Source organism: Gorilla gorilla, chromosome 1, assembly GCF_029281585.2.
Source record: "Gorilla gorilla gorilla isolate KB3781 chromosome 1, NHGRI_mGorGor1-v2.1_pri, whole genome shotgun sequence".
Classification (NCBI taxonomy): domain Eukaryota; kingdom Metazoa; phylum Chordata; class Mammalia; order Primates; family Hominidae; genus Gorilla; species Gorilla gorilla.
The window spans coordinates 187541273-187566585 of record NC_073224.2 but is presented as its reverse complement, the minus strand read 5'-3'; the positions used below and the strand labels follow the sequence as shown (position 1 = coordinate 187566585).

The following is a 25313-nucleotide window of genomic DNA, read 5'->3' as shown; positions in this document are numbered from 1 at the left end:
ATGCAAAGTGAATTCTGGTATTTCCTACTTCATAACAGTTTTTAATATTGGATGAAACCACTTAATCGATTTCACTTCCAATAATTTGAAATACACTGACTTAAAAGCTTTGCCATAGGGCACAATCGCCTTTTAATACTAAGAAATTAAGGGAGATGTGTTCCAAGGGGCAAAAGAAATAATGCATTTTTGGCCAGGTGCGGTGGCTCATGCCTGTAATCCCACCACTTTGGGAGGCCGAGGCGGGCAGATCACCTGAGGTCGGGAGTTTGAGACCAGCCTGGCCAACATGGAGAAACCCTGTCTCTACTAAAAAATACAAAATTAGCCGGGCATGGTGGCGCATGCCTGTAATCCCAGTTACTTGGGAGGCTGAGGCAGGAGAATCGCTTGAACCTGGGAGGCAGAGGATGCGGTGAGCTGAGATCGTGCCACTGCACTTCAGCCTGGGCAAAAAGAGCGAAACTCCATCTCAAAAAAAAAAAAAAAAAAAGAAGAATGGGTTTGGTGAGAGGGTTCCAATATTAACAACCCAACTTCAAGCTCATTCCTCTAACCTCTTCCTGTTTGTTATTCTTCAGTAGACCGAAGTTTAAATAAGCATTATTTAGAAAAGAACGATCACAGATTGCCCACTCCCTCAAAAAGGTTAATGTGACAGAAATTCTCCACATGCTCAAAAAAGATAGCAGACATGATCTCTTTAAAAAAAAAAAAAAGTTCAAAAGAGATTAAGAGATGGAAAATAAGATTGGTGGAGTTTAAAGGCCTTATACTAGAAACCACAAAACATAAAACAGCACAGAGAAAATAGGCTGGAGGAAATAAAAAATGGAAAAGAGAAATATGTAGAATAAAGAAATATTCTGATGGTTTAAAAAGAATTGGCCGGGTGCGGTGGCTCACGCCTGTAATCCCAGCACTTTGGGAGGCCGAGGCAGACTGATCATGAGGTCAGGAGATCGAGACCATCCAGGCTAACACAGTGAAACCCGTCTCTACTAAAAATACAAAAAATTAGCTGGGCGTGCTGGCGGGCAGAGCTATTAGGGAGGCTGAGGCAGGAGAATGGCGTGAATCCGGGAGGCGGAGCTTTCAGTGAGCCGAGATCGCGCCATTGCACTCCAGCCTGGGCAACAGAGTGAGACTCCGTCTCAAAAAGAAAAAAGAATTAAATGGGGTCAGGATGGTCTCAGATCTTATAACAAGAAGGCAATGAAGCAAAAGGCTCCAAAGGTTTGAGAAAAAGTGCCAGGAATTTTATACTTTGCCAAAGTTGTCTTAAAATACAAAGGCTATAGATGTTCTCAAGTTTGTAAGAAAGAACTTAAAAGTACAAATCATGAGTCTTTGGGAAAAAACCGCCCAATAATGAAATTCAACTAAAGAAGAAATGAATCAAATTAAGGACTTAGGAACAAAGAATCAGTAAAAGGAGTGTTAGTAAACACTTCAGAAACTTTAAAAATAATGGGCAATGATTATAAAGTCAAATATTATGAACACTGCCTATACAGAAATAACAAGTAGAGTGTGCTGGTTTTATCTTTCATAGCAGGAATCACGTACAGTCTCTAATTAAAACATACATGAAGCTAGAAAAAAAAATAGCCTCTTTATTGTTTTCCGTAATTGTCCTTAATTTTAGGAGAAATCTTACAAGACTAGATTCTCTTGTGGGGAAAAAAGTATTTAAATTGAGCATTTTTTCAGTTTCACACTTGTTTTCCTTTTGTTAATTTGCTATATTTGTTAAATATAGCATATGAGCCCACTTTTGTAAAACTATTTGTATATATGTGCCTGTATGATTAAGAGAGATGGTTGGAATGAATGAAGTTCACCAGATAGTACTTCTTTCTGGCTGATGAACTTTTGAATGATTTTTAAACTTTGTACTTTTATGTAATGCTTATTTTCTTTTTACAATAAACATGTTAATTTCTACAAGGAAGAAATGAGTTGTTGGGAGTTAAAAGCTTTTTGTAAGCATACCAACACATTTTACGTATTGTTTGCTGGAACTACAGATTGATAACCACTTTTATGAAGGGCAATTTGGCAATATGTAGCAGGAACCTTAGGACTTTTGATCCTTTTACCCAGTAATCCCACTTAGGGGAATTCACCCTAATAGAATAATTACATGTACACACAAATAGCTTTATCCCATCATCATTTTACACATTACATATGTAATATGTATATATAAGAATAACTGGAAACAGCAAAAATGTCCATCTGTAGGGGATATAAACAAATATACAGTACGTATTTATATTTTTAATAACCCTAATGTCAAGGGAAAATACTAATCTCCATGTCATTAAGCAGAACATTTCAAAACAATTTGGTCTTAAATGTGTGTGTTCTCCCTGTATAAGATTGATAATTTTCTACTTAACTGCTCTACAATGAATCTGAACTCATAATCTACTTTGCAGACTTAAAATCTGAGTTTCTACTATATCAATTTTAAACTATATATGTTTTTCAACAGAACAGTTTTGCCAATTATTGAACACTGGCAGTTACTGAAGGAGGGGCAAATGAGATGCTGAAAACTAGTATCTATAACACTATCATATAAGTAAAACCTAGGCTGTTGGTTACTAGGTTGCCAGTTAATAGGTTTTGCCAAGTGGTATTATACTGCCTTCCTTAAGGAAGAAAGGCTGAGGGGTTGGGGCATTCTGTTATTGGAAGTTGTTTTATTTTTAATGAATATTTCAAATACAATCCTCCCCTTGGTATCTGGTGGGGGGTTGGTTCCAGGACCTCCCGCAGATATACCAAAATCCAAGGATGCTCAGGTCCCTGATATAAAATAGTGTAGTCTTTGCATATAACCTATGCACATCCTCCTTTATACTTTAAATCATTTCTAGATTACATATAATGCCTCATACAATGGAAATTCTGTGGGAAAAGTTGTTATATTGTTTAGGGAATAATAACAAACTGTACAAGTTCAGTACACATTTTTTTTTAATATCTGCTATCTGTGGTTGGTTGAATCCATAGATGCAAAACCCATGGATATGGAGGACCTACTGTATGTACAAAAGTAAAGAGAATAATAAACACCCCTGTATACGTCATTACCTGTTCTCCAAGATGTGGAAGGACATGAAGTATTGAATGTTAATTTAAATCTTGAATGCTCCAAGTCATTTTAACATGAATGCATAGTTGGGTCAGGTATCTTGTTAATAAATGATTTAAGTCCACCACTTAATAGGATTCTGAAGGATGCTGATGCTTTAATAAGAAAAAATAGTAAATATACCTAACTCAGGTTAGGTAAAAAAGATAGTAAATATATTTAACTCAGGGCTGTAAATACAGCATGAATACCCTCAACCTCCTGCAATAGGTTTCAAATATCTTCCATGTTGCAAAATATGGCAATGGCCCAAGCAGTCTCCTATTTAAGTAATGTATATCAGAGGAAGCACAGCAAAGATAACCCACTGTCCTTACATTTTTATCTACTTATTCTGCACATTTCCAAATAGATACATAGCATCATTTAGCCTAAAATCCCAGGCAACTGGACGAACTAATTAAGGGGTTAGAGAAAATTACCTCACCTCACTGCTAAAACAGCTAAAACATTATGCCACCAACAACTCGAGTCTGAATTCCAATACCCAATAATAATTAATTCCAAGTATTACTGGTAAATAATTATCATCTTGGCAAGTGTGCTTTCCAGGTGGAAGTATAGGACTCAAAATGAATACAGTCTGGGCTGGGTGCGGTGGCTCAACGCCTGTAATCCCAGCACTTTGGGAGGCCAAGGCAGGTGGATCACCTGAGGTCAGGAATTCGAGACCAGCCTGACCAACGTGGTGAAACCCCGCCACTACTAAAAATACAAAAATTGGCCAAATGTGGTGGTGCGTGCCTGTAATCCCAGCTACTCGGGAGGCTGAGGCAGGAGAATCGCTCAAACCCAGAAGACAGGTTGCAGTGAGCCGAGATCATACTACAGCACTGCAGCCTGGGTGACAGAGACAGACTCTATCTCAAAAAAAAAAAAAAGTTATCTTCCCTCCACTCTAATTGCCAATATTAGTCTCAGTGTTTTAAAACTCTCTTTCCAAATACTTTTCAATTCAGACTCCAGCATGTAAGTTTGCTTTTTGGAATTTACTGACTGCTTTGCATTTCAGTTTTTATTTTCAAAGATAAAATGGAAATGGCTTCTGCTTCTATCAACCTCATATGGGTGTTGTGAACATCCAACCAAATAAAGGACATGAAATGATACTTGAATCTCTAAAACTAAAATCTGTGATTTAGAATGCTCTATTCACTGAAATTAAAAGAAATCTTGTTACATAATATTTCCATCATCTGTACAACAGATTAATTAACCAAATTTAACTCTTGTCAAAAAGATTTATTAACTTAAAATAGAAGTACTTCAAATACAGACAAAATCAACTTTCCATTCAAGTTTGAATGTTCAATATACAAGTATGGAAAAGAAAAAAAATCTGAATCTTCATGTTGTAATTTTATTTTATTTTTTTACCTTTTAAAAAGTTTTTGGCACTACAAGGTTCTGTAAAGAATAGAAGTGACAATTTAAAACACATGAAATTCTTTCCTAACTTTTAAGAACAATATATAAAGTCTGAAGCAACCAAAGTATGAATACAGCTAATAGAAAATAAAGAATGTAATTTTTTAAATTCTCTCTTTATACAATTCATCAAGGTTAAACAAAACATAAAATTCCCTTAAAAATAGGGTAATAAAATAGATGAAATTTGTATCACTCAATTTGGTGATACTAGTAAAAACTATAGTTCATATTTATATACAAATAATACAGTCTGTAAAAACAGTCTTAAAATTTAAATAAGCTATCTAAACGTGTTAAAATTTTAAATCAGGACCTGATTTGTTTTGCTTTCCATTAAATGTCACTTTTTCTGCTGAATGTAACTGACATTGAGGTACGGATACCCTTGAGACAGCAGGATTGGCTGGTTGCTGTGCATCGGTAGACCAGCTGAAAGAAAATGGACTCGCATTACTCCGACACGTTTCCTCTTGGTGGGTGGGGACAACGCTCTCTACACCGACGGGTGGCACATCTGTCTGTTGGATACAACACAGACAGGAAACTGAAAGGCTTGTGCCTGTTTATCTGACAACACCTTAGAATTAACTTGTAGTTAGCTTTCTTTTTTTCTATTTATATAATAGGAGGTGATAAAGCATGCTGCAAAACATTTGAGAGGGTGGGGAGAAAAATGAAGAAGGGAAGGAAATACCTGTATGTGAAAAAAGGAGAGGACACGAAAGATGGAGAGGAGGAATCAAAGGGAAAAAACCCACTAGAAAAGAGTTGCAGACTCTCCCCTCCTAAAAGGGCTTATGACTAATAGTAACTTCCTTCAGCCCCAGTTCTTTGCTCAAGAGAAGAGCTCAACCACAGTCAAGGCTCTGCCACTCTACAATACAGGGATGCCCCAGTAGTATATGGGTGGTTTAAGAAGGCTTAAATATAACAAGCCTGAGACCATACCAGGCACTTCCCCTTTAAGTTATCATTTCATTCAATCAGCATTTCCTGAGTGCCTGTTTTAACTTCTTGAACTCCTAGTTTAACTATACTGACTCTGACCCAAGTGTTCTGAACTAAGTTAACAAGGAGCTGAAGGCCAGACTCAGACAATGCCTATAAGAACAAATACCTCTGAGGCAAGTAGGTTAGATAAAATGCTCCAAGTTTCTAGGAATTGTTTGTAATATTCATTACCCAGTCAAAGCCATTATTAGTACTACAATAGCACCAGCAGAACATAATAAATTTTAAGGTCATTCAAGTCCTACGTTTACTAAACAAATCTGATTATGTCTTCGTTCCACTAAAAACCTTTAATTAGGTCCCCAGTGCTCAGTAAACCAAGTCCAAACTCCATAATATGGTCTAAGCCTACCCTCTCTAGCCTTATCACCATCTTTCCCATATACCTCCGTCCTCTAGCCCTAATATTTTCTCCTCTTCTTCATTATGCCAGGCAAAACTCAGTGACTGCATATATTAATCCCTCAGCTAAGCATACTCCTCCTCCTCTCTCATCTCTAGGCAAAAAAAAAAAAATTCCTGCATCTCTTTCAAGATCTAGCTCAACTGTCAAAATCTTGTGATGTAATAATCTCTTAAATCCACATCCTGTTTGGATTTGCTAGGGCAATGTTAACTGATTCATCTAAACTCCTTTTCTATTTAACATGTCTGGCTTTCCTAATAAAGTGTGCATCAAGTAATGGAGATTTTGTTGTACATGCACCTAGCACCATCTGACACACAGTATAATCTCTCAGTAAATGTTTACTGAATTCATGAATTTTCACTCCCAGATCCTGGCCTTCACTAAGGCTCTCTATCCCAGAATAAAACCCACCCAAGCCTGTTAACTAATTTGTAAGCAGTGGTACCTTGAGTATAGAAAGGTTTGTTGGGCTGGAATCGGGCATTTCCCTGATGCATGAAGTTTTGATGCAAACCGTAAGGCCACGAAGCTGGGACAAGGGGGAAATGGGGACGCGGTGCATGTTCCCAAGGAATTGGAGGAGTCAGTCCTCGAAAGCTTGGCTCTGCATTTCAATAAGAGGGAAAAGGACATTTAAAAACATTAGTTCATTCATTGAAATATCCCTTCATTCCACAAAGATATATTCAGTACCTACCATTGGCTAAGAACTATGCTAAATTCAGAGAATACCAAACAAATTTTTTTAAAGAATAAAGCATTGGTATTTGCTCAAATTATTCATAAGAGACATACAAGAAGAGATATATATATATACAACAATATGTAATAATTGCTAGTAGAACAGGCAAAATGTTCTGAAGAGAGGGCTAACCCAGTCTTTGAAGGTTAGAGACAGTCTTCGTAAGATGATTGACTAATACGAGTTCTAGAAAACAAGGAAAAATTTAGGCAAAATAGGGAGGGGGTGGGGGGCATTTCAGAGAGAAGGAATATCATGTACAAAAGCCTGAAAGCAGGAAAGCACATCAAGTTTGGGGAACTGCACAACAATCTGCAATATAGAGACAGGAGTGATGGAGGAAGTGGTAAGAGAAAAGGCGGGACAGGTAGGTGGGGATATACATTTCAAAAAACCTTAGTACATCATGCAAAGGAACTTAAGATTTTATCCTAAAGACAATGCCAACTATCCCAGAATCAATTATATCTTGGCCTGGAAGGAGATCCTATTACAAGCTTGAGGCATTGTGGCATAATGGTTGAGAACTTGGGCTTTGAGGCCAAACAAGTCTAAGCTCAAATCTCATTTCCTAAAACTACTAAGGTTCCATTTTGAACCTCAGATTATGAGGTTTAAATTGGATAACCAAAAGAAAGTAGCTTGCACAAGAGCTAGCATATAGGTAGGTACTCAAAAAATGTAAGTCCTATTCTTTTTATGGCTAACTATCCCCCCAAATCTTTCTATTTCCCTTTAAAATGTATCTTTAAGTACATTTTTCGAAGTGCAGTACCCAGTTTATATTCTGAATCATTCTGGTGGCTTTTCTCATTCAGAGTCACAGTGTGCTAGGGAATAAAAGGGAATAACTGCCCTTATTCACTAAACTTCCCAGCAGGAACTCAAATTAAGTACGGGATAGGAAAGAGTAGGCAGCAAAAAATCTAAAGCCCGTGTGAACTGCATTCTTAGAAGCTGAATCTTCTCAGAAGGTAAGCAAACCAGCTAGTTCACTGTGAATTCATAAAAGCCAAGTTACAACTAAGGGCTGAATCTGAAGGGCTCAGGGTTTACAAAAATAAGTGAAACCGGTATATCCAGAATTAGGTCATAACCAAATGAGAAATGATGTTTTAACATAAAAGGGTATTTTTAAAAGATATATTCCAATCCCCTTTTTGCCTGTTTTTCATAACCCAAAATTTCCATAAAATGAGTAATCTCATTAAAGATAATTTGAAAAATGGGGGAAAAAAACTCATAATAATCTCCTCCGATACAACTATGATTATTATTTTAATATATTTCCATTCAGTCCTTCCATTTTCAACACAGTGTAACTGTAGCTTTAATATCAATTATGAATTGGGTATCTATACAATGAATAATATTAAGTATAGTTTATTAGATAATACTATATAACAGGAACATGGCAGGCTACCAAAGAGAAAACTAAACTCACTACTAAGAGAGAAAATGACAAAAAACAATTTTTTGCTTCTAGAAGTTCAGTCTAATGGGTTATGGAGATGAGTAAACAGACAATTTCAGCACAATAAGACAAATGTTATGATATGAATATTAAGAAAATAAGGAGGATTTCCTGAAGAAAGTGATCTAAATTTAAAAATGGAGGATGAGCGAGTTAGCCAAGCTTTGAGGCAGCACAGAAGAAGGTGAGAGTGAGCAGCAGAGGTAACGGAGAGGACATTCCAAGCAGAAGGAACAACTTAGATAAGCAACCAGGGGTAAGAGACAGTACAGTATGTTTGTGGGACATTAATTAATTCACTGTGACTAAAACACTGAGAACAACAAGTTGCAGGGGGATGGAAGACTTCAAATTATAAAAATGGAGCTGATACATCAAAGGGCAAAACACTGGGTCTGTCTTCATGGTTCTATAACTCAGTGACTATCACAGTGCATGTCATGGCACATACACAATAAACATGTTGAATGATATATGAGAAGGACCATGTATGCCATATATCCTCTGATCTTAGAAATCTAATTAAGTTACCATATTCTGGCATTTTTGCTCAGCAAAATACCTTACTTGCATTGTTCCAAAAGAAGCTGGAGATAGCAAAATAATGGATACTGGCAACAATTATCAATGGCAGCTAAGGCTATTAAGTAAAAATGATGAACTTGATAATGGGTAAAACAGGCTGATAAAACCTAACTCACAGATCAATCTTAAGTCACTAAAATAGTTACAACCAGACAGTAAGTTCCTTCTGAAGTGAGGAAACTGGAAATACACGGACCCACCAAGCAGCATTCTTACCAACAGAAAGAGCCTGAATCTAATCCAGTCTCTGAATCTAAATCCCAGTTTACAGGAAATACAGGGACAGAGGTACACATTAAATGATGCCACAAAGACATAATCAGTCAACTCCAGAATATGGGAAATTCTACAGTGCCTTATAGTTAATATTGGAAAAAAAACAGAAGCAGCAACTGTTATAAAGGACAGTTAAGAGAGATAAAAATCAAAAAGATATAAAAACCAAACAGTTTTAATCTTGATTCAAATAAATCGATAATAGGAATACTTTTTTAGGCTGGGCACAGTGGCTCACGCCTGTAAATCCAGCACTTTGGGAGGCCAAGGCAGGCGGATCATGAGGTCAAGAAATTGAGACCATCCTGGCCAACATGGTGAATGAAACCCCATCTCTACTAAAAATACAAAAATTAGGGCCAGGCGCGGTGGCTCACACCTGTAATCCCTGTACTTTGGGAGGCCGACGCAGGCGGATAATTTGAGGTCAGAAGTTCAAGACCAGCTTGACCTACATACTGAAACCCTGTCTCTACTAAAATACAAAATTTAGCTGGGCGTGGTGGCAGGCGCCTCTAATCCCAGCTACTTGGGAGGCTGAGGCAGGAGAATTGCTTGAACCCAGGAGGCGGAGGTTGCAGTGAGCTGAGATCGTGCCACTGCACTCCAGCCTGGGTGACAAAGCAAGACTCCCTCTAAAAAAAAAAAAAAAAAAAAAAAAAAAAAAAATTCCGGGCATGGTGGTGCGCACCTGTAGTCTCAGCTATTCGGGAGGCAGGAGAATCACTTGAACTCAGAAGGTGGAGGTTGCAGTGAGCCGAGATTGTGCCACTGCACTCCAGCCTGGCAACAGAGCGAGACTGTCTCAAAAAACTATATACTTTTTTAGATAAACAGGAAAAACTGAACAAGGACTGGGTATTAGATGGTACTAGGTATGGCAATGATCTCATGATTTTTTTTTAAGTGACACAACTGAAGTTAAAAAGCAAATTTGATCCAATGTCTGAGATTTGATCAGTCAAGTCAAAAATATTTTTAATGGTTAGGAATCCGATAAAAGAATAGCAAATTATTGATAACTGTTAAAGTTGGTTAATGGGGAGGGGGGTTCATTATATACTTTACTGTCTTTTGTGTATGTTTCAAAATTTCCATAATAGTTTTTTTTTTTTTTTTTGAGATGGAGTCTCACTCTGTCGCCCAGGCTGGAGTGCAGTGGCGCAATCTCGGCTCACTGCAAGTTCTGCCTCCCAGGTTCACACCATCCTCCTGCCTCAGCCTCCCGAGTAGCTGGGACTACAGGCGCCCACCACCACGCCCAGCTGATGTTTTGTATTTTTTAAGTAGAGACGGGGTTTCACCGTGTTAGCCAGGATGTGCTTGATCTCCTGACCTTGTGATCCACCCGCCTCGGCCTCCCAAAGTGCTAATAGTTCTTAAGATAAAAATAATTATCACTAAAAAGTTGGGCATAAGTCAGGCACAGTGGTGTGTGCCTGTAGTCCCACAGCTACTCAGGAGGCTAACGCAGGAGGAGCACTTGAGCCCAGGAGTTCAAGGTTGTAGTGTGCTAGACTGGCCTGTGAATAGCCACTGCACTCCAACCTGGACAACACTTTGAGACTCTGTCTAAAAAAAAAAAAAAAAAAATATATATATATATATATATATATATATATATATATATATATATATATTTTTTTTTTTTTTTTTTTTTTTTTTTTTTTTTTGAGAGAGTCTCACTCTGTTGCCCAGGCTGGAATGCAATGGCATGATCTCAACTCACTGCAACCTCTCTTTCCCTGGGTTCAAGTGATTCTCCTGCCTCAGCCTCCTGAGTAGCTGGGATTACAGGCATGCATCACCACACCTGGCTAATTTTTGTATTTTTAATAGAGAGAAGAGTTTTGCCATGCTGGCCAGCCTGGTCTTAAACTCCTGGCCTCAACTGATCTGCCCACCTCAGCCTTCCAAAGTTCTGGGATTAAAGGTGTAAGCCACAGTGCCAGCCTGTGTATGTTTAAGTGTGTATAAATATTTATATGTATGTGTGTGTGTGTGTGTGTGTGTATTTTAAAGCTGGATGTAAAACTAGATTTATAGCATGTATCAACTATTTTCTTAAATATGCAGTTTTTTTTTTAATGACTGAATAGTAATACACCAAAATATTCCTTAGTATTTATGTCTAGGAATTGAGATGATTTATTTCTCAAATACTCTATAATGAACATGTATTGCTTAGATATCAGGAAAAAAACTAATTTTCTTTTTTAAAGAATTGTTCCTGAGAAAAAATAGTGTCTAGGGCATGCAGCAGCAGTTTTGAACAAAGAAATTCGTTTAACTCTTGGACCTACCATCATTATTAATTTTTTTGGTTTCCTTGATCTTTTTTTTGTTTGAGACAGTTCTGCTCTGTCGCCCTGGCTGGAGTGCGATGGCGCAATCTCGGCTCACTGCAACCTCCACCTCCTGGGTTCAAGCGATCCTCCTGCCTCAGCCTCCCACACAGTTGGGATTACAGGCGTGCACCACCACACCCAGCTAATTTTTGTATTTTTAGTAGAGATGGGGTTTCACCATGTTGGCCAGGCTGGTCTCGAACTCCTGACTTCAGGTGATCCACCTGCCTCCGCCTCCCAAAGTGCTGGGATTACAGGCGTGAGCCACCATGCCCGGCCAACCTTCCATTAACCATGACAGTAAGACAGTGAAGTTACTTAACTCTTCAATTTCATCAACTGTGTAATAAATAATACACCAAACTGAGTGGCAGTGAAAATTTTTTAAAATACTAAAATAATAGCTAACATTTATGTGTGTTACACCTCATTTAACATTTACAACATCCCTGTGAGTTAGATGGCCTATTTTACAGATGAAACCAATGCACAAAGAGATTAATTGCCCAAGCTACATAATAAATGGCAGGGCCAGGATTCAAATCCAGGCAGTCTAAATCCAGAGCCCATATTCTTAATCTTTATCTAATCCTGTACTGTCCCCTCCACAAATACTGCTTTCCTTCTTTTTCCTCACATTGTTTCTACAGACAGATACAAAAGAAGAAAAGACATGCAGATAAAAAAGAAGAAAAGGAAAGGTTACCTGAATTCCCCACTGCACCATTGTTCACCAGGGAATTTGGAGCCACGGTACGGGGCCAGTGTCCATCGTGAGACGTGTTAGGGATTGCCACAGGTCTGGCAGCAGGCTGTGCAAAGATGATGCTGGGATCATTCAGGCCAATATTGCTGGGGGCACTGCCTGGTGCAGAGTGGATCACTGGGCCATGGATGGGCCAGGATGGGGCAGGGATCTGGAGAGGGTGCATTGGCAACAATCCCATATTGTGCATGGGAGAATACTGAGCTGGTGGTGACTGGGGAAAGTTATACAGTGGCATCTGGACCTGATGGGGAGGTTGGGCTCCCTGCTGAGGTGGGCCAAGCTTAGGTTGGGATCCTGGCTGAGATGAAGGCTGAGTAATAGCAGCTGACTGGGAAGAGTTCTGTGGAAATGGCTGAGGCTGAGGAGAATAAGATGGTGATTCAGACTGCAGACAAAAAAAAAAAAATTTTTTTTAATTAATTTATAAACATCTTAATTTTATAAAAGTAGAGATAAAATACAAAATTAAAAACTTTATAAAACAGAACTCTATGATGTATATCATAACAAATAATTAGTTTTTCCCAAGGTACTCAAACCCCCTTTTCAAGTAGGTATTGCCTCACAAATCGTTTTATTGTCCAAAGAAAAGAGAGCCCAGACATGGTTCCCATCGTGCAGAACACATACTTCCTATTGCAAACTCAAAACTTCCATCTAAATATCTCATAGTCACTTTCATTCAGTCCCTCAACAAGTATTTATTGTGTCAATTATGTACTAAGTATTGTTCTAGGTAATAAAAATGTAATACCAACATGTATGCCCTCATGGAGCTCAACGTTTAAGGGGGATAAGGGAGGGAGCAGATAAAGATTACATAAGCAATCATAATAAGTATAATGAGTACTATGATAAAGAATGTACAGTGTACACTTGTCCCTCAGGATATGCAGGGGATTGGTTCCAGGACCCCCACAATCCTGTACTCAAGTCCCACAGTCAGCTCTACAGAACCCATATATACAAAAAGTTGGATCTCTGAATACTTGGGTTTTGCATCCTGGGAATACTGTACTTTCCAACCACAATCTGTTGGAAAAAATTCATGTATAAGTAGACTCACGCAGTTCAAACATGTTTTGTTCAAGGGTCAACTACATAATGAAATCCCAGAGCAGGAATACCTAAAGTCACTTTGGGAGAAGGAGAGAAGAGAAATCAGGGAAAGCTTCCCAGAAAAAGTGATCTTTTAGCTGAGACTCAGGGTAAACAGAAATCAGTCTGATACAAGAAGGGAGAGATAAGGGGAGAGGAAGAGTGTTCAATATGATTGACGGTCTAGAGGTATGAAAACACATGGCTTTTTAAAGTAATTGGAATCTGAAAGAAGTTTAATATTACTGGAGTATATATAATGGCAGGGGAATGGCCGAGGCTGAAGAGCTAAATAGGGGCAAGACAATGAAGTGTCTTATAAGCCTTGTAATTTAGACTATATCCTAAGTGCAGTGGTAAACCACTGAAGGGTTTTAAACAGGTAAGGAACATGATCAATCTGAACTTTAGAAAGATTATCCTGGTTTAATAAGAACAAAATAGAGAATTTTTTTTTAAAGGCTGATGAGAGACAGGAACAGTGGCTCAAGACTGTAATCCTAGCACTTTCGGAGGCTGAGGCAGGCAGATCACTTGAGCTCAGGAGTTTGAGACCTGCCTGGGCAACATGTCAAAATCCCATCTTTACAAGAAATACAAAAATTAGCCAAGTGTGGTGGTGCATGCCTGGACTCCCAGCTACTCTGGAGGCTGACATGGGAGAATCACCCGAGCCTGGGAGGTCAAGACTGCAGTGAGCCATGATTGTGCCACTGCACTCCAGCCTGGGCAACAGAGCAAGACGCTGTCTCAAAAATGAATGAATAAATAAATAAGTAAAAATTAAAAGGCTGTTGAGACTGATTAGGAGACTGCTAAAAGGCTGTTGAGACTGATTAGGAGATGATAGTAGCCTAGGCTAAGGAAACATAAACAGGGATAGAGGGAAGCAAATGGCTGTGAGATACTTTTTTTTTTTTTTGAGACAGTCTCGCTGTGTTGCCCAGGCTGGAGTGCAGTGGTGCAATCTCGGCACATTGCAATCTCCGCCTCCTGGGTTCAAGTGATTCTCCTGCCTCAGTCTCCCAACTGGCTGGGATGACAGGTTCCCTGCCACCACATCCAGCTAATTTTTTGTAGTTTTAGCAGAGATGGGGTTTTACCGTGTTGGTCAGGCTGGTCTCAAACTCCTGACCTCAGGTGATCCACCCACCTCAGCCTCCTAAAGTGCTGGGATTACAGGAGTGAGCCAAACACCTAGCTTTTTTAAAGGCAGAAACAACAGGACTTAGTGACTGAACATAGAGGTTGAAGGAGAGGGAAAAGTTTTGGAAACTAGATAGAAAATGGGATCATTCAACGAGATATAAAACACAGGAGGAAGAGGCAAGTCCTGGGGATTGAAAGGAAAGATTAACTATATTTTAGACATGTTGACGTGCTTTGTTAGACATCAGAATAGCAATGTCCATTAGACAGACTCTTTCCGAAAGCATGGGTGAGAAAAAAGTGAGGACTAGTAGCATAAAATGAAAATTAGGGCAGCATAGAAAAGTGGTTAGAGCATAAGTTTTGCTGACAGAGAGCCTGAGGGTTCGCGTTCTGATTCCAAGTGTCTATTGACCTCAGGCAAGAAACTGAAACCTCGGTTTCTTTACATATAAAATATAATCAGAATTTGCCTCAGGTTTGTGAGAAGATTAACTGAACAATGCATGTGGAACATATAACCACCAAGTTCAAGATAGCAGGTACATTTCTGTAGCAAGGGAAGGATGGTAGGAAGCTTTTAAGATAGGAATGGGATCAAAGAAGAATGTACAGGGGTTTCAACTGAGGGTGATTTTTTAATAAAGCTAAAATAACAATGTTAAAAACTGTTAAAGCCTGGTAATGATACATAGAGATTTATTTTCTATACTTTTCTGTAATTTTGAAATATTTTATAATCACAAACAAAGAATGAATGCATGTACAGCACATAGTTTACACTCAACAAATGTTAACTACATTAAATGTGATTATTGTTGTTTATGAAAGTATCAAGCACATAATAGGTATTCAAGTGTTTGAGGTGAGGGTGGAAAATTTCCTAAATGTTTTCCAAAGATTCTCCCCAATACTCTTCAAATACTCGAAAGTTTTTTCTAAAACACAAATCACATTAGATTTAGCATGTTAAATGGTTAATGGATTTGATGCTAGAAAGACTTCGGTTTGATTTTTATAATCTTTTATTCTCAGTTTCCCAATTTGTAAAATTTGATGATACTAATACCTACCACTTCACATGGCCACTCCAAGGATTAAATTTGCTAAGTGTAAAGCACTGAATATTATGTCAGATTTAGAGTGTTATTTAGAGTCATTATTAATTAGGAAGTACAAGGTGAATATAGATTTACACAAAGGTTAAGAGCAACTCAACAAACAATATTAAACTTAAGAGTCTGGGCTGGGCGCAATGGCTCACACCTGTAATCCCAGCACTGTGGGGAGCCAAGGCAGGTGGATCACCTGAGGTCAGGAGTTCAAGACCAGCCTGACCAATATGGTGAAACCCCGTCTATACTAAAAATACAAAAATTAGCTGGGCGTGATACTATTGCCTGCAGTTCAGCTACTCAGGAGATGGAGACAGAATTGCATGATCCCAGGGGTGTGGATTGCCGGGTTGCAGTGAGCCGAGAACACGCCACTGCACTCCAGCCTAGGCAATGGAGTGAGACTCCATCTTAAAAAAAAAGAAAAGATAGTAAAATAAACTTATGAGTCTGAATTCTCATTCAATACTGTTTTTTTACAGGGTGTATTTCACTAGGTATCCACAGGTCAAGCTATGAGAAGACAGAAGTTTCATGCAAGCAAAATGCCATGTATATATTGCCCTAACAACACTAAATGCATAAAACATCTCAATTTTTTGGTCTATTTTTATTAATGGTACTGATATTTTTCCACTAAGCAAAGTCTGAAACCTCAAAGTCATTACCTTATTTTTAATCCATCTTATTAGGTAGTTATTGTACAATCGAAGAGTAGCCTCATGTAAATTAAGTAGCTTCTCTGTAGACAGAAACCCAGATCTACATTATTCCAAAAGGAATGCTCATTCCACCTTATGTGCCTAGCAAGGACATATATACAAAGCACTGTGTAATCTGGAAGATTGTATTTGCCAGTCTGAGAGAAAACACTATCACCCATTAAAGATACTGCTATCATCAGTCAAGACTAACACATTCACAGGCAGAGTACTTACACATTCTGATGACTGTCTAGTCCTTATGGACTGATCACCCTGTTGCTGAGCTGAACCAGCCACCTGTTGAGCATTTACAAGGTTGCGGACCAGCTGGGCTGCTAAGAGAAGGCATCACAAAGAAAATCAACAGATAAGGAAAGTAGCAGAGAAATGACAATAAATAAACTCCCTTCTTATGTAAAAGAATCTCAAATATCTCTGCAATTTTATAAACTTGGACTTTTAAACCTTAAGTATATTAACGAAGGACTTGCAGCAACTGAGCTACTTAATTTTAAAAGCTATTTGTCAAACTAGCAGATCAAGAAAAAAAATAACACTGATCCTAGAAGCAAGAACAAATGTCATTCTGCTTTTCTAAAGGAGACAACATATTTATTTGAGAAATACTTTCTGGTTGGGTGCAGTGGCTCATATCTGTAATCCTAGTATTCTGGGAGGCTGAGGTGGGAGGATCACTTGAGTTCAGAAGGTCAAAGCTGCACTGAGCTGTGATCATACCACGCACTGCAGCCTGGGCAACAAGAGTCTGTCTCTCTCTATCTCTCTCTCTCTCTCTCTCTCTAACACACACACACACACACACACACACACACACACACACACACACACACACCTTTCTGCAGTTAGAATCTGAGTAACTGGAAATCACTACTTCTAAAGTGTTCTCTTATTTTTTTTTAATAAACTCTTACTTGGGTTACTATTTAATTCTCAAAATTCCTTGTGAAATATAACATGAACAGGTATCCTTCTCTCATAACAGCAGTGGAAAGAAATATAATTCTCCAATATGTTTCTAGGAAAAAAGTCTCTTGTAAAGAATGTTAGTGAGAGAAACAGATGAAGAATCTGACTCAAATCCAAAGAATAGGCTGGGCATGGTGGCTCACGCCTGTAATCCCAGCACTTTGGGAGGCCAAGGCGGGTGGATCACCTGAGGTCAGGAATTTGAGACCAGCCTGGCCAACACAGTGAAAGCATGTCTCTACTAAAAGTCTAAAAATTAGCTGGGCGTGGTGGCATGCGCCTGTAATCCCAGCTACTCAGGAGGCTGAGGCAGGAGAATCACTTGAACCCGGGAGGCAGAGGTTGCAGTGAGCCGAGATCACGCCACTGTACTCCAGCCTGGGTAACAAGAGCGAGACTCCATCTCAAAAAAATAAAAATAAAAATAAAAATCCAAAGGATACTTACAGGGAGATAATTGAATACAACAGACTGTGGAGACCTTGATAATAAACTTATCCAAGTACTATTCAAAGTAAAAGCCTCATTGTCTAAATTTTATCTCTTTAAGAAATTGTAAGGTCCAAAATCATACAATTAGGTTTGCAACAGAGAGGAATTAGGGTCATTTAGCATGCAAGCAACATAAACGACTTCATTTCTACCAGAAACTATGTTTGGCCTTTTCTATTTACCTGCCACACTGCTATTCCTCTGACGGGCCAGCTTGACCTCTGGGCACTCCCTTCGTACATGTCCAGCATCTCCACATATAAAACATCTGAGGTCTCTCGGGTCTCTAAAGTCTCGAGTATCGTGGAGGTCTCGGGGGTCAAGAACATCTCGGGAATCTTTCTCTTCTTCATTCCCTTCCTTCTCTTCTTCACTGTCTTTCTTCTTTAGTCTAAACAGTAAACTGCTGATACCAATAATGTGGGGCTAGGGACTTGTAAATTAAGTGAGTCACAGAACAAACTATGCAGGACTCTCACAATAACAAAAGGACTAACATGCCCACCATTTCATGCGTCTTTTTGAAGGCAAGGGAACAAACATTTATGGCACACCTGCTCATTTGAAGGAACTCGGTTTTCCAGTAGTTTTGTAAAACAATATTATATTAAATTTTTTAAAATACCAAATCTTAAACCTTTAACAATCCTTAGAGGTTGATATTTATTATCTCCAGTTTTAAAAAGAAATTGAGGCTTAGAGAAGGTAAGTGTCTTGACTAAATTTAATAGTAAATAGCAGTGATGGAAACTGGAAGTTTGTTCTGTTTCAAAAGTTCCAAGTTTTTATTTTAGGCCAGACTCGATGACAAAAGAGATCTTCCTGACCTACTACAGTATACAGAACCTGGGAGACTATAATTCGTAGATATATTTTGAGGGAGTATAGAAGATGTACATTCCCCAAGATCTATAAATATAGCTCACAGCATGTTATCTCAAGAATTCCATTAATTGTATTTTAATTATCAGTTTGCATGACTGTGAGAGATCCTCAGCAAGAACCCAATGTCTTGGTCACTTTTATTTCTCCTAGAACAATTCCCAACACATAGATGGTGTCAATAAACACTTCTTCATTTAAAAAAAACACAAAACTGGCTGGCATGGTGTCTCACGCCTGTAATCCCAGCACTTTGGGAGGCCAAGGCAGGCAGATCACGAGGTCAGGCGTTCGAGACCAGCCTGGCCAATGTTGGTGAAACTCCATCTCTACTAAAGATACAAAAAATTAGCTGGGCATTGTGGTGTGCGCCTGTAATCCCAGCTACTTGGGAGGCTGAGGCAGGAGAATCACTTGAAACCGGGAGGCGGAGGACGCAGTGAGCCGAGATCACACCATTGCACTCCAGCCTGGGCGACAGGGCGAGATGCCATCTCAAAAAAAACAAAAATAAAAACAAAAACAAAAACAAAAACAAAAAAAACCTGAGTGAATTAATGAATAAATGAACAAATGAATGTTAGAAGATACTATTATACCACATACAAATCTTACCCTATTACAAAATTCCACTCAAATGAACATTTACCTTAGGTATAATTAAATACCCTAAACTTTCTCACTTAAACATTTCTGAACATAATTATAGCTACAAATTGGCCTCTCATTTATTTTCCTCAAAATGTTGATATATATTCATTTGCCAACCTTTTCCTTTTAGGGCAGTCTTTCATGTAGTGGCCTATTTTTCCACACACACGGCAACATCTATCATTGGGAGCCAGTTCTCCATCTGTTAATACTCTGGAATCAAAGAAGTACTCCTAGGGAGAAAATGCAATTTTACTAGGAGGAATCACTATAAAACTTTTGAATCCAAATGGAAAGAAGACCAAGATGCAAACATGGTTTATTTTTACAAAGAAAATAACAGCAACAAATATTTCACTGTAAGAAAACCCAAGATATGAAAATAAGATTCACAATCATCATCATCACAGTTGCTAATAGTACTAACCAAGTTACATCCATATGACATTACACAAAGATGCTACAGATGAATAAGAAAAATCTCAATAAAGTAGATACTATTTTCATCCTCACTTTATAGATGGGGAAACTGATTCAGGAGTTCAGGTCATTTGCCCATAGAAAAAAACAGGTTAAGTCTCACATAAAAGATGTAGAGCTAAGTCTGTCTCACAACAAAACTCATGCTTTCTGCTATATCGGGCTACTTCTGGAAAGGAATTATTCTCTGTACAAAATTGCCTGTAGGCTAGGTGCAGTGACTCATGCCTGTAATCCCAACACTTTGGGAGGCTGAGGCAGGGGGATCACCTGAGGTCAGGAGTTCGAGACCAGCCTGGCCAACATGGCGAAACCCCATCTCTACTAAAAACACAAAAATTAGCTGAGCATGGTGGCGTGTGCCTGTAGTCCCAGCTATTCAGGAGGAAGAGACAGGAGAGTTGCTTGAATCCAGGAAGTGGAGGTTGCAGTAGGCAAAGATCGTGCCACTGCACTCCAGCCTGGGTGACACAGCAAGACTCCATCTCAAAAAAAAAAAAAAAAAGTCTGTAGTCCCAGCTACTCAGGAGGCTGAGATGGGAGGACCACTCAAGGCCAAGAGTTTGAGGCTGTAGTGCATAATGACTGTGCCTATGAATAGCCACTGCACTCCAGCCTGGACGAAGTAGCGAAACTCTGTCTCTAAAAACTATAAATAAATAAATTAACAACAACAAAAAAAAGCAATTCTCTGGTTTATGTGAAATATGATTGGATTTAATACAGCTTTTAAAGAACATGTAACATGTATTATGTAAAGAGGAACAGATGTAAAGAAAAGGTAGGGAATTAAAAAGAAGTAAATAATTTTCCAAAGTCTTAGAACCAGACTTATTTCTGCTTTATCTTTGCACCTTGCTTATCCTTCTAAACTTTAGCTTAGTTTTGCACTGTCATGAAGACTAGTTGGTCCTAACAGTGTCCATCCTTCTGGAAGTCAAGAGAACATGTCCACTTAGCTGTTTTCACATTTACCTAAACTCAAGGATAAAAGTATAAGAGACACGCCCAATAAGATGCCTATAGCTTTAAAAAGACAATAACAAGTATTGGTGAGGATGCAGAAAAACTAGAACACATATGTACTGCTGATGGGAATGTAAAGTAGCACAGCCACTTTAGAAAACAGTTCCTTGAAAAGTTAAACATAAATTTATCAAAATGACACAGCAATTACACTATTAAGTATATACCAAGAGAAATAAAAACATACATTCTCACAAAAATTTGCACACAAATATTCACAACAGCATTATTCATAATAGCCAAAAAGTAGAAACAACTCAAATGTCCAACAACTGATGAATGGATAATAAAATGTGGTATATCCAAACAATGGAATATTTTTCAGCCATAAAAGGGAATGAAGTATTGATACATGGTACAGCATGAAGGAACCTTGAAAACATCACACTAAAATGAAAGAAGCCAGTTTCAAAATGTTACATATCATATGATTTCACTTATATGAAATGTCCAAAATAGGCAAATCTACAGAGACAAAAAGTGGATTAGTGGTTTGAGAAGAGGGGAAGAGACGGAATGAGAACTGACTGCTAATGAGGACAAGGGTTTATTTTAGAGAAGATGAAAATGTTCTAAAATTAAATTGTGGGGACGGTTGCACAATCCTGTATATATATTAAAAACCACTGAATTGCACAGAGAATTGTATATAATGTGGACTCTATTCCAATGAAGCTGTTTGGTTTGGTTTTATTTGGTTTTTTAGAGACAGCATCTCGCTGTGTTGGCCAGGCTGGTCTTGAACTCCTGGCCTCAAATGATCTTCCTGCCCTGGCCTTCCAAAGTAATAGATTACAGGCATGAGCCACCATGCCCATCCTGTGTGTTTTTTTTTTTTTTTAAAGACAAGAGATACAATTCTTCATTACTACTGATAAATCAATGTAGCTAATTAAAATCATCATCCTAGTTTTTGCCAGGACAACATAAAGGTCTTAATTCACCCAAGCTGCTTAAGACAGAAACCTAAGAAGCATCCTGAACTTGTTCTCTTTCACCCATCACTTCTAATTAATGACCAAGTTGTATCCATTCTATTGCTGAATATCTCTTGAATCCACTTTTCTCTATCCTTCCGCGCCAGTTAGGGCGGCCTACACCTGAGGCCAACAAACTTATTCTGTAAAGAGTCAAGTAGTAAATCTTTTAGGTGCTGTGACAAAATTGAAGATGTAATATAGGTACTTACATAATGAGAGAAAGCAAATTTCCACAAAAAAATTTTATTGAAGAAATGTTAAATATGCTAATAGTAATAATTAGATATAATCTTTTATAACATAAGTTTACCACTAAGAAGAATAGAATTATTTTGGAGGGAGATAACAGTTCATTTAATTGGGGTTCAAAGTTAGTGTTCCCTATCATTAAAACTGAGAGCAACTGCTCATCTATAAATGCTGATCTGCAATGACATTTTATGTATTTTAACTGAAAACGCTTTTCACAGATGAAGAGGTTGAAGACTCAAAGTAGACAGAATAATCTAGAGTACATATGTAAGAACTAATCTTTCATAAAGAAGAGATACCTATAGATGCAGGTAGATTTATAGATCTAGTAGCAGAAAGCTAAAGGACTATTTATTTGATACTACGTACTGTCTCAGAGGAAAAGCATCCACTGGAGTGAGAAGGGCAGAGGTAAAAGGTGGGACAAAGTGCAGGGCATATGGCTTTTTTTTTTTTTTTTTTTTGAGACAGAGTGTCGTTCTGTTGCCCAGGCTGGAGTGCAGTGGTGCAATCTCAGCTCACTGCAACCTCCGCCTCCCGGGTTCAAGCGATTCTCCTGCCTCAGCCAAGCTGGGACTACAGGCGTGCACCACCACTCTCGGCTAATTTTATTTTTTTTATTTTTTTTTATTTTTAGTAGAGATGGGGTTTCACCACATTGACCAGGCTGGTCTCCAACTCCTGACCTTGTGATCTGCCTGCCTCAGCCTCCCAAAGTGCTGGGATTACAAACGTGAGCCACTGCGCCTGGCCGGCATACTGCATTTTGAGTAAAATAAGTAAATTTGAAATAGTTCTAATAGAATAGGAGCTAAAGGTAACTAAAGAAATATGACTGTCACACAGTACTGAAAGTCCAGTTGAGGCTGGTAAACGTTTATGACTGTACTATATACTTAAAACTGTCTAGCTTTTTTACTTTTTTCCATTAGTGTACAGCTACCCAAGGACAGGCACACGGTGGATACCTGAATTCATATAAGGTACAATACAGAAGAGTGCACAGGAAGGACTGTGGCACAAAGCAATTCAAGGTATATGTCAGATGGCCAGGCGAGGTGGCTCACACCTGTAATCCCAGTATTTTGGGAGGCCAAGGCGGGCAATCATTTCAGGTCAGGAGTTTGTGACCAGCCTGGCCAGCGTGGTGAAACCCTGTCTCTACTAAAAATACAAAAATTATCTGGGCATGGTGGCATGCACCTGTAATCCCAGTTACTCTGGAGGCCAAGGCAGGAGGATCACTTGAACCTGGGTGGTGGAGGCTGCAGTGAGCTTTGATGGCACCAGTGCACTCCAGCATGGGTGACAGAGTGAGACTCCACCTCAAAAAAAAAAAAGCCAAAGTGTATGCTAGAGAGCAGACAAAATGTAAATTAAATGGGGAAGAAAAATGACAGAAGACAGCTGATGGATAGGGACAAAATGGGTCAATATATAGGAGAACATAATGATGTAGAAAAATAACTGAAAGAACAAGAAAGATGAAAGGACAGGAAATATACTTATCTTTATCTTTCATTAATTTAGGGAAATAAGGCAAATCTATCTTGCATGCTGTTATAATCTCAGTAACTAGGAGTGAAATAGGTATGAAGTATAAGCATGAAAGACTATGTACAAGGACATTTTTGACCATACAGGTTGAGAATCCCTTATCCAAAATGCTTGAGATCAGAAGTGTTTTGGATTTTGGAATACTTGCATTACATTTATACCAGCTGAGCACCCCAAACCAGAAAATCTGAAATCTCAAATGCTCCATATGAGCATTTCATTTGAGGGTCATGTCAGTGCTCAGTAAATTTCAGGCTTCAGATTTGGGGTGCTCAACCTGTGTAAGTTGTAACAATGACATAATGAAGATAACCTAAATGTCCATCAAAAGAAAAGTTAGATAAACTAGTATATCCAAGTTATGGAATACTACATACTGACTTTTGAAAGAGAATAAAGTAAATCAAAAAATGATTAGCAGACTCATGGGCCCCTTCTGCTAGGCCCCAAATGACATTCAAGACCAAAGATTTTGACATCTATATGTAATTATAATATATTGCATTATTAAGAATTACTAAAAATTTGCATGCATAAACTAAAATGGGCCCATTTCCAGTTTACCGAGGACTCTAATTTAGCATTCTACTAAAAAGTCTCGGCCAGGCACAGCGGCTCACGCCTGTAATCCCAGCACTTTGGGAGGCCGAGGCAGGTGGATCACCTAAGGTCAGGAGTTCAAAACCAGCCTGACCAACATGGCGAAACCCCGTCTCTACTAAAAATACAAAATTAGCTGGGCGTAGTGGCACATGCCTGTACTCCCAGCTACTTGTGAGGCTGAGGCAGGAGAATTGCTTAAACCTGGGAGGCAGAGGTTGCAGTGCACCAAGATTGTGCCACTGCACTCCAGCCTGGGAAACAAGAGTGAGACTCTGTCTCAAAAAAAAAAAAATAAAAAAAATAAAGGCTGGGCACAGTGGCTCACGCCTGTAATCCCAGCACTTTGGGAGGCTGAGATGGGCGGATCACCTGGTTGGGAGTTCAACACCAACCTGACCAACATGGTGAAACCCCGTCTCTACTAAAAATACAAAAAAATTAGCCAGGTGTGGTGGCGCGTGCCTGTAATCCCAGCTACCTGGGAGGCCGAGGCAGGAGAATCGCTTGAACCTGGGAGGCGGAGGTTGTGGTGAGCTGAGATCGCGCCATTGCACTCCAGCCTGGGCAACAAGAGCAAAAACTCCGTCTCAAAAAAAAAAAGTGTCACTACATGGGGCTGAGCATGGTGGCTGATGCCTGAAATCTCAGCACTTTAGGAGGCCAAGGGAGGAGGATCACTTGAGCCCAGATGTCCAAGGCTGCAGTGAGCTATGATTGCACCACTGCACTCCAGCCTGGGGACAACAGCAAGACCCTGTATCAAAAAAACAAAAATAAACAAAAAGGTCTGACAGCATGCAACACTGTGAGGTTCCTACTGAACATACGCATATATAAACACAAATAGTTGGATTCCTCACAATTCTCAGGTAAAATGCTTTATCAGTGTATCATTGTATTTGTTCTGATCTGTTTTTCATTGTTTCTATTTCAATTAAAATATTAGTCAAATTAGGCCAAATGCGGTGGCTCATGCCTGCAATCCCAGCACTTTGGGAGGCCAAGGCAGGTGGATCATGAGGTCAGGAGATTGAGACCATCCTGGTCAACATGGTGAAATCCCGTCTCTACTAAAAATACAAAAATTAGCTGGGCATGGTGTCGGGCGCCTGTGGTCCCTGCTACT

The 25313-nt window shown here is 38.9% G+C and overlaps 1 protein-coding gene across 34 annotated transcripts in view; it reads right to left on the bottom strand.

Moving 5' to 3' along the window:
• Nucleotides 1–25313, bottom strand: part of TUT4 (terminal uridylyl transferase 4) — a 143649-nt gene that overhangs the window by 9371 nt on the left and 108965 nt on the right. For 11 of the 34 annotated variants that reach the window (XM_063698690.1, XM_063698678.1, XM_055348830.2 and 8 more), the window contains 6 exons: nt 19407–19522; nt 17939–18162; nt 16512–16612; nt 12149–12596; nt 6463–6621; nt 4394–5026 (listed from right to left, as the gene is read on the bottom strand). In XM_063698690.1, coding sequence (XP_063554760.1) covers nt 4938–5026; nt 6463–6621; nt 12149–12596; nt 16512–16612; nt 17939–18162; nt 19407–19522 — 1137 coding nt within the window. In that variant the 3' untranslated portion in view covers nt 4394–4937. Of the gene's footprint in view, nt 1–707; nt 3262–4393; nt 5116–6462; nt 6622–12148; nt 12597–16511; nt 16613–17938; nt 18163–19406; nt 19523–25313 lie in introns of those variants that run through there. The other 23 variants (XM_063698707.1, XM_055348817.2, XM_055348871.2 and 20 more) reach the window with 9 other exon arrangements.